Here is a 10,238-nt window from a genome sequence, read left to right as displayed (position 1 = left end):
TCCAACCTTAGAACAGGTTGGGCCAAAGAGACCTAACTATCGGGTCAGACCAAACTTTGACCCATTGGACCTCGGACTACTTACTTCGGCTTGCGAGCTGCACACCACATGATGACCCCTAGTGAGTGATGAGTGGTGGCAGTACTTTTTTAATATTTTAGTTCATATGGACAAGTTTACCCCTCAATTTAATGGTAAAATTGACAGACTTTGATAGTATGACCAATTTGATACTAAATGGAGAGTTGGAAGACAATTGAAATGAAAAAATTAATTGATGGACAAAAATGATATTGGTAAAGAAGTCGCTCTTCCCACAACCTCCCCGTCACCGATAAATATTATAAAAGTTTAAAAATTAAAAAATTAAAAAAATTAAAAAAATTAAAAAAACCAAAAACCAAACCTAAGAACTCACTCTCCCGACAACCTCCCCGCCACCGCTCAACACACACACACAACACAACCTTACCCAGCAACACCCGCTGCCGCCCGCTCCCACCAAAACCCCTTGACACCCGCCCGCACCCAATCCCTTTCTCCTTCTCCTCCCCCTCCTGCTGCTACGTCAAAGCCCCTTGTAGAGGACAGGGAACTAAGAACAGCGCCAGGACTTTGAACGGTAAGAAGCTTACCATTACCTGCTGGAAATTTAGAAAAATAAAGAAAGAATGATACATATAGTTTTACTGGGTTAGATTTCTAAGATACTTCAGTGGCTACGTTTCGAAGGAACTCAACCCTCATTAAACCTCTCTGTGTATTAGAGACCACAAGAGAAAGAAGATGACCAATCCAGTTCAGGATTTTCATGAAGAAGAAGAAGATGACCAGGGCGAGGTTTATCTTGATGAAGCTGACATTATTGGCGAAGTCGATGTTGATGATGAAGGTCCTTAGTCGACTCTCTCTCTCTCTCTATTATGTATAGAATATATGAAAGTTTTATTCATTTCTTGGTCATTTGGTGTGGACTGCAGATCTTCCTGATGCAGATGATGAAATTATTGGTATGCTACTTCACTAGAACCCATCATCTTTGAAACTTTCTTCATTATTTATGATATGGGTTTTGTTTTCCCTCCCCCTTGAATTAATTCGATTGATTGGTATGGTATTATGCTTTATGGTGGTTTCAGATGAGCCTGATGACTCTATGCACATATTCACTGGTCATACTGGTAAGTGATTCCCTTGCTTTTTTAATTTTATTTATTTATTATTTATGCATTTCACCTGTTACCCGCATATTATGTATTCTTAATCGTCAATAAGCTTTGCTACGAGTTATTCAAATTGAAAATTACATTGGGAAATTTGTTATTTCCAAAATTCAAATTGTTACTTCAAGCACTATATGCATATGGTGGCTGTACCTTATACGTTCTTTAAATAGCAATTTTACCTTTGGAAAATAAACATCTCCTGTGCATTTGTGCCTTTTGTATTATATGTTTGGCGCCATAACGCTAGATGCAAAATAGCTAGAGCATTAGAGGAAATATTCTTTGTTCTTGTATTATTACAAACTTACTATGTTAGAGGGATTTCCAGAATCTTATACTGAAGCGACTTTCCAGAATCTTAACTTTTATTTCACTCTCTAGCCCCATTGATTTGAAACTGTAGATTGGTATGTCGCTAAATGGAGTTCTTGACAGTTGCTTGCTTGTATTTAGGTTAGGAAATGAAATCTATATGACCTTTTATTGTTACTTTATCTGTCATATGCACATACACTGATTATCTTTGATTGTATTATAGAATTGGAGTGCAAAATACCTTTGGCTTCAGGTTGATGCTTTTGTGCTGAGCTAGGCCTATGCCATGACTTGTATTACTTAAAAATTTAGGGTTTCAACTATTTTTCCTTCCCTTTCTGGAACAGGTGAGCTTTACACGGTTGCCTGCAGCCCAACAGATCCTACATTAGTTGCAACTGGGGGTGGAGATGACAGAGGGTTTCTTTGGAAAATTGGACAAGGAGATTGGGCATTTGAGCTCCAAGGTTGGTGACGAGAGAACAGATACATACTTTACGTACTTTGTTGTCCATAATTATTCACTTTAGTGCTTTTGTCTGAACCCAATTTCACCTTAGATCCCTAGCTCCAAAATTAGTGAACTATGCATTTATTAGATTTAATGTTCACTTTTCTCCATTTTAACTTCTTGAACACTACTCTTCAGGTCATAAGGATTCTGTTTCTAGTTTAGCATTTAGTACTGATGGACAATTGCTTGCATCCGGAAGCTTGGATGGAATTATTCAAATTTGGGATATCACATCACAAAATCTGAAATGCACTCTTGAAGGTCCTGGGGGGGGCATTGAGGTAAAACTTTGAAGCTGTATTTTTACTGCCATTCTACTGTAATTTATCAAGGATTTAATTTGGATTATGTGACTTCTCAGTGGGTCAGGTGGCATCCTAGGGGGCATCTGGTCCTGGCTGGTACAGAGGACTCTATGGTTTGGATGTGGAATGCTGACAAAGGTTCCTATCTTAATTCGTTTTTAGGCCATGGTAGTAGCGTGACTTGTGGTGATTTTACCCCCGATGGTAACTTTCTTCATCTTGGTGCTTCTGTCTATCTGTGTGTCTGTCTCTCCCATCCTCCCTTTTTTTTTTTTTTTTGTAAACTGTTGTTTTCATGCATTTTGTTTATATAAACTGATTTGAAAAGTATTTTGTTGTTTTTTTAATGCCACTATTGATTTAATTTTCTCATGTCTTTTGCTGGTTTCTTAAGGTAAAACAATATGCACTGGTTCTGCTGATGCAACTTTGAGAATATGGAATCCAAAAAGTGGCGAAAACATTCATCTGGTACAAGGTATCTGTTCAAATTGTCATATAAATTTCCTATGTTCATCTTCCAAGTTAGTTGAAGTTTTGGAGCAAAAAGCAATATAGAAAAGGCAGTATAACCTTAAATCCAAATCATTGTATGATTTATATCGCTGATTATTTGGGGCTAGAAGTATTGTTTAACTTTTTAAAACCATTAGGATGGTATGAAGATGCTTGATCTCTTTGCTTACTTTACCTCTGACCTATTGATGGTGTAACATAACCTTCATTAAGAAGCTTACGGTGCGAAAACCGTATATATGACAGCAGAGAAGAAATAGACATTAGGTTCCACAATGGTCGGACACTGAAATTTTGGCATATATATCCAATAGATCGACTGAAATTGCATTTTTGATGAGATGTCGATAGTGATACATGGGTGGAAGGATTCCACCCCCTTTCTGAATTTGATTATCTATGATGAAGATGCTTGATCTCTTTGCTTACTTTACCTCTGACCTATTGATGGTGTAACATAACCTTCATTAAGAAGCTTACGGTGCGAAAACCGTATATATGACAGCAGAGAAGAAATAGACATTAGGTTCCACAATGGTCGGACACTGAAATTTTGGCATATATATCCAATAGATCGACTGAAATTGCATTTTTGATGAGATGTCGATAGTGATACATGGGTGGAAGGATTCCACCCCCTTTCTGAATTTGATTATCTATGATGATGATTTTTTATTATTTTAAATTCTATGTTTTCATCTTCTAGTTCTATCAGTTGATTATCATAATTTATTGAAAGTACGTTCTCCTATCATGGTGCTAGCACCTATTTGTACCATTCTTATCTTAGTCAAAGTTGGTCTATTAACAGGAAGTGAAAGACTGAACTGTTGTCTCTGAAATCGAGCAGTTCTGTCTATTTTCAAAAGAAATTTGAAACAGATTATGGTAATTTTTTGTTTTTGCTTTGCAATTTTGACTCGTTTTGTCTTCTAGGTCACCCGTACCATACTGCAGGATTGACATGTTTGGCAATAAGCTCTGATTCAACTCTAGCTGTTACTGGTTGTGAAGATGGTTCTATCCATGTTGTCAACATAGTAACTGGAAAGGTATGATGTGCTTTTGTTACATTCAATACAACGGGATGGGTATCATTGGTTAGTTGTTTGGTTCCCTGGTTGGTTTCACATCTAAAATTATCAGGCTTTTAGTATTATTGTTTTTTCCTATTAACAGGTTGTTAGTTCCCTGCCTTCACATTCAGATTCCGTCGAATGTATCGAGCTTGCACCAAGGTACTTTCAAGCCTCTCTCTCTCTTTTGTGAACTGTTGTTATCATGCATTTCGTTTATTTAAACTCGAAAGCCTGTCAGGCTCCTTTGATCATGACCCATTCTAGACAACCTTTTTCATTTAAATAATTATATTTTTTTGTTTGTGAAATCAATGTGCCTAATTGTAACCAAAAAAGAACCTGATGTCCCTAATCCCTTTGACCATGACTGTTTATTGCCACGTGTGGTTAATTTGAGTGATTCTTGCTATAACTGCCTGGTTTAGACATCATTTTGTGCATGTTTATTCATTAATCACTTATTAATAGGGGATGGGATGAGATAAAATTTTCAGATAATGCAAGAATTCTGCAATTTTGGAGTGGTAAAAAGTTATTCCTTGTTGTGTGTCTCACCTTCATTGTTTTGTCTTCCTCCTAAAGAAGAAGCATGCGCAAGGAAACTCTATGTATTCTTGGTATCTTTGCAATCAATCCGGCTCTTATTTCATGTAGTGTACTTCCACTTTACTCATTTGTTAAATTGTGTATGGCAGCTCTCCATGGGCTGCAATAGGAGGAATGGATAACAAGCTAATCATCTGGGATTTGCAGCATTCTTTGGCCCGCTCCACATGTGATCATGAGGTCTGTTGGAGTTTCTTCTTGTATATAATAAATCCTTGGTTTTGCAATATTTTAACTAGCTACCAGCCTGTTTGCTTCTAGCCAGTGTTAGTGTTGGCTGATCATACTTTAGGATTTTAAATCTCTGCAACTGTCTAATGGAACAAATCAATCTTTGTGCAGGATGGAGTGACATGCTTGACATGGCTTGGTGGATCGAGGTACCTAGCAACGGGTTGTGGGGATGGGAAGGTTCGACTGTGGGATAGTCTCTCAGGTGATTGTGTAAGAACCTTCAATGGGCACAGTGAATCTATTCAGTCTCTTTCTGTTTCCGCCAACCAAGAGTTTCTTGTTTCAGTATCTACTGATGGAACTGCCCGAGTTTTTGAGATTGCAGAATATAAGTAAGCAAAGATAGCGTACTTCATATATCTGTAACAAATATGGTCTTGGAGTTTTGTAGTACTTGTGTTCAAAGAATCTGAGATGAATTCCAATACGTAAGCTTTCCAGATAAAAATTTCAACATTACTGTTCTCTGTTTGTTAACATTTTGTTCCGTGGAAGTTCACATCTTACCCCCAAATGAAATTAATTTCAAAAAAGAAAAGTACCCAGCAACTCCAACCAGCCCCCTACCTCGACAACTCCTCTCCCCTTGGTAGCAGGTGACCTCTCACCTGATTGCTGGCAGTCGGTGAGTCTCTTGCTTGATTGCTTGGAGGTACTAGTACTTGGCGCAGGAAGAGAACATTATCCCCATCGAAACAAGCATCTCCTGGTTTTGCATTCTAGAAATTGTTACAAGTAGTTGTTTTGCATGTAACCCTAAACCCTAAACTTGGTTATGAAAATGTCGAAACCCCGAGTCCAGCCTGGTTAAGCTAAGCTGCCATAACCAAATTTGAATCACTGCTGGTGTTTTTCACACGACCAAGAAAGTTCTTGTCGACTTTCACCTTCCACTCCGAAAAGAGTAAATATTCTATTGGAAGGCTTAAAATGTTTCTATGATACTTAAACATAATCGGTAATTGGTAAATGAATTACATAATCTAAGCCAGGCTTTATGATCGAAATTGCGATTGCAATCTTTATGCTTTGCTTGCTATACCTCGTCACAGGATTTATGATTTCAAATTTCAATGGTAACTTGTCCAATGTTGCAGAAAGGCTACTAACAAAACAAATTTTTTTTTTAATGGCAGAACTGATTTTAAAAAGAATGCTATGCTCAGGATTTGGATTTAGGAAGATACAAATGTGAATTATTTAATATCCGTCTGTTCATTGTTATAAAGAATTGTGTTTGGAAATGTTTATGAATGATTTAATATCCATCTGTGTTGCAAGAGAGAGAGAGAGAGAGAGAGAGAGAGAATGGAGTAAAACTGGAATTGCTGAAGAAAAAAAAGGTGAAAACAGAATGAGAGCCTTCTCTTTTATCAAACCTAAAAAACGTTTGCTTTCTACTTGTAAATATGATATATACATACGTCTGTTGAATAAGGAATCTGACACGAAATTGCCAAAATGGAAAACGGGGGCTTGATTTGTCAACATTAATTAGAACAATAAGCTTAAATTGGAAAATGCTGTTCTTTTTTTTTTAGAGAGGAAAATGCTACTCTTTTAGCAAGAGTTATATTGATTTAGAGATTACAGTTTTCCCAATTTCTTCATCACACTTCGCGTCGTTAGCAAATCAAGTCCAATTGGTCAATTCCGTTAATTAATAGGCACGTAATGCGGTGAAATAGGAGTTGAGTTATATAGTTGAGGGAGGAATTCTGAATTTCAGTCATCAGTACTTTGAGTGCTAAATTTGCTGTAAACAAAATTAATTTGTAACCATGTTATTTTGCGTATCGATATTGCATGTGTTGACAAAAATGAAAATGCTACCTCAGTCACAATGAAAATGCTACCATGCCCACAGGCTTGCCAGCTAGGGGCTTATTTAGAATGAGTCACGCATAGGATCGATGTGAGACATTCCTTGCGAGTCAAGGCACTTAGTTGAGCAGAGGAGACTGTTTTGGCTGTATATATAATACACACACACAATTAATGATGGATTCTTCTATCAACCTAATTAGTTGACCCCAATCTAAAATTGGTCTCTGCGTCTGATTTTTCTCAATCCAAACTCATTCAAAAAGCTATTTGATAAGGCCAACCCTTCACCAATAAATAAGTAGATCATGTAGTCAATTATGCACAGTACCAGCACCAGCACCAGAATCTAATCTCATTTCAAGTTTCTGTAAGACCTTTGTTCACAATATGAAGAAAGCCATTGCTCTCTCTTTCATGCTTGTGCTTTTCTTTGCCATCTCAGCAGGTAGATTCTCTCTCTCTCTCTGTGGAAATTATATGAAAAATTATAAATAAATGCGATTACTTTACGTTGCAGGTGGAGTGAGTTGTAGAGAGGTAACGTGCTATGACAAGTTTGATATGAGCATAGGACCAGAAAAATCTTGCAACCCCAACGACTGCAAGGTACTGTGTCATTCCAAATATTGGCAGCTTTACAATGCAACATGTTTCGACTGGAAGACTTGTGAATGCGCATATTCCTGTTGATAGAGGAGCGTCCAATAATGCAAAGCATATATGATCAGATCATGTATAAACCTAGTCACTCCTACTAATAGTTGATGATAAAGTTGGCATGCCTCTTCACTATCCTTTGTTCTGTTTGCTTTACCCTGTTTTGATTCCACATATATCTGCAGCTCATGCCATTGATAAGTTGTTTTTGTAGAGCACACACAGCACACGCCAAATCTGATTTGCCCATTATATCTTTAAGCACTTTTTTGCCTGCATGTTTCACAAGTAAGTGGGGGGTCACAAAAATATTCACGATAAAATTTCTAAATCATAAATGTATTAGTCTCCACTCATTGTGCTTAATTCTCCATTACCCATTAGAGCAACAGATGCATATGGCTCCCTGCAGTTGGGGCAGTTTGGGTTGAGCAGTTGCTGGAGGTAATGCTAAAAGATAAGCAAGACATGATGGAGTTGGTTTACTTGATTTGATTAAGCATATGATACTTGTGGCTGTTTGCCATGTTAAGCTGTGAGCATCATAGTGAGGTTACCTAAGTAGAATTTTGTATATAACTGTATACTCAATTACAGAATAATTTTTTTTTCCCTTCAAAATCAATTTAAATCATCAAGAATTTGAAAATCTGATGAAAAAATAAAGAGTACATGTATTCAAACAAGCAGTTATACATTCCAAAGAACTAGATACAAATACAATTCAGAAAAATGAACTTGTCAAAAGAGGCCTAAAACTACAGATATTCAGATTTGTTAAAGTTACTTATATTACTAAAACCGGAAATTTGCATCATGTACAAATGACATTGAGCAGCCAGTTCGTAACAAGTGATCTAATAAAGAGCATACAAGCACAACATAACATGAAATGATATAAGAGAAGACAAAAGAAAATTCCTAGTTTTCACCTATGTATGTACTGAAACAAATCAGATTGAAAAGCTTAAAATCTTCAAGAAGTCGAATCAACCTTGTTAACGACACAAAAACAGGAAAATAGAGAATGTGCAATTGTTTCACACCACCCTCAAATCCCAAAGCACATTCATCTCAGGTCAGATGAATTTCCAAATTTCTTTCTCTTTCAAAGTTCAATACATTCCTCTGTAACAGGTCAGTACTATGTTGTATAAAACAACTTCCTCAGGATGTAAGTTCTTTCATATGAGTCTGGATATGAGTGCAAATCACTTGGAAAATTACAGAGAGCACATTCAGAATTTGTTGCAAATTGCAATGTATGTGATAACTGGTTAACTCGCAAACCTAGCATACTTGGATCAGGATACAGAGCAGAGTAGTTTCAGAATCAAAGCCCCGTCTCCTGGGTGTAATATGGATTTGGGAGTGCTTATATAAGGAAGGACCCATGAGAAAACACCTTACAACCATTTCAGACAAATATGTGCATGCAGTTAGATTTGGAGACTACCAGTTAAATGAAAAACAAACTGAAGAATATACTGATCCTGCTGAATGGAGCTGCCCATTATTTATTCAGACTATAATACGGGAAAAGCTTTGTGCCACACAAACAAGACCTATATGCTAATTCCATCCTAGAAACTGGCAATGAACTGAGAGAGAAGCAAATAGAAATACATGAATTAATATTCACCATTTATTCAAGCATAAGGAGTAATGAGCAACAAACTAATTACAACAGGCAATCTTATTGCTACTGAAAAAAATGAAACAATGAATGAACAAATGCTGAATGAATTAAGAAATAAAAGGAACTTTTAATTTTTTTATTTTATTTTTTTATGAAACAAAACTTTATTAAATGATAAGAATGCTGCAAAATATCATGTCAAAGCTAAAAAGTTTGGCTGTGATTTCGGCAGTGAACAGTTTGTATCAGATCTGCGATATGTGTTTCCTGGTCCTGTAGTGTAGCTTCAGGCAGCGTTTTGGATCTTGTATCATTTCCAACTATTCAGTTTCTTTTCAAAAAAAAAAAATCCAACTATTTTGTTAGTAATTCACCCGATGGAAGGAAACAACTTGTTAAGAAACCAGAAAAATAATCTCCACAGGCCTTCATTTTACATATGTACATTTCTTAAGGACACAGGCATTTTTGTTTTCATAATATTAGGGAAACAAGCATTGCTCAGGTAGGCAATGTTGCCAGAAGGACTGTATTGATCAAATTCTTGAGCATATCCAACCACATCTATAGCTCTACCTAAAATTTGTTAGGCAGGGAAAGATAAATAAGTTCACATGATCTGATGATTATATGTATTTCACAACACAAGCCAAATCAAATAATCTTCAAATACCAAAAAAGGCACATCTAAAGATCAACATATACTAACCGCGAAAAAAAAGAAGGAAACCTCCAAATTTGATTCTGAAGATGCTTGCTTCTTATGCTATTATCTGTAATGCCTCCATTCCTGGGATGTAAACTTAGATAGCATTATCAGACAAACAGAACTCTAAACTACATCTCCATGCTTCTTTGTAATGACAGTACATCCCTGCTGCCAGCGAACCCAGAGTAATGCATTTTCCCAAATAAATGAGAGAGAGAGAGAGAGATTGAGAGAGAGTTTGCCAGTCTCGATTCACATTTACCTGGGCTGAAGGTCTAACATTCTATGTTGTTGAAACAGTACTTCAAGGTGCAAAAAGGATGAAAAAAATAAAATAAAATGAATATGCTAGCCATGACTAGCTTAGCTGAGAAAACTTGATCCCACACTACTTGGACAAAAACTTTAGTCAATTTAGATATTCATGCAAACCTGTTGTTCACACCAGAAAAATGCAATGTAAATTAAATAACCAGTGAGAATCAATCAAAATTCATCACACCAGACAGTGGCACTGTCTCAATCAGTATGTTGGATGGCAAAAAATACTGGTTGATTTTATATATCCGAATCTGACCAATCAAATGTAAAGCTTGTCATTTCAGGTGATT

At 36.6% G+C, this 10,238-nt stretch overlaps 1 protein-coding gene across 4 annotated transcripts; it reads left to right on the top strand.

Moving 5' to 3' along the window:
• Positions 1–416: 416 nt before the first annotated feature.
• On the top strand, positions 417–5,249 carry LOC103336092 (transducin family protein / WD-40 repeat family protein). Of its 4 annotated transcripts, none has more exons than XM_016795073.2 (12): positions 417–622; positions 733–892; positions 981–1,010; positions 1,140–1,181; positions 1,889–2,008; positions 2,191–2,336; positions 2,417–2,564; positions 2,755–2,838; positions 3,813–3,928; positions 4,056–4,114; positions 4,651–4,741; positions 4,904–5,249. In XM_016795073.2, exons 2-12 carry the CDS (start codon positions 787–789, stop codon positions 5,129–5,131), a joined length of 1,170 nt encoding a protein of 389 aa, XP_016650559.1. In that variant the 5' UTR covers positions 417–622; positions 733–786; the 3' UTR covers positions 5,132–5,249. The 4 variants fall into 4 exon arrangements, with proteins under 4 accessions (XP_016650559.1, XP_008237349.1, XP_016650558.1 ...); XM_008239127.3 differs by having other exon boundaries at positions 425–622; positions 768–892; XM_016795072.2 differs by having other exon boundaries at positions 440–622; positions 717–892.
• The last annotated feature ends 4,989 nt before the right edge of the window (positions 5,250–10,238 follow it).

The sequence above is a fragment of the Prunus mume genome, linkage group LG6, assembly GCF_029339155.1.
Source record: "Prunus mume cultivar Tortuosa linkage group LG6, ASM2933915v1, whole genome shotgun sequence".
NCBI lineage: Eukaryota > Viridiplantae > Streptophyta > Magnoliopsida > Rosales > Rosaceae > Prunus > Prunus mume.
Note: the sequence above shows the minus strand (reverse complement) of the source record. Positions and strands in the feature narration are given on the sequence as shown.

Bases quoted from the DNA above. Each gene is read 5' to 3' on its own strand.
- LOC103336092 (XM_016795073.2), top strand. From the start codon at position 787: ATGACCAATCCAGTTCAGGATTTTCATGAAGAAGAAGAAGATGACCAG. The intron at 2,565-2,754 runs GTAACTTTCTTC...TGGTTTCTTAAG, and splicing joins TGGTGATTTTACCCCCGATG to GTAAAACAATATGCACTGGT. The intron at 4,742-4,903 runs GTCTGTTGGAGT...ATCTTTGTGCAG, and splicing joins GCTCCACATGTGATCATGAG to GATGGAGTGACATGCTTGAC.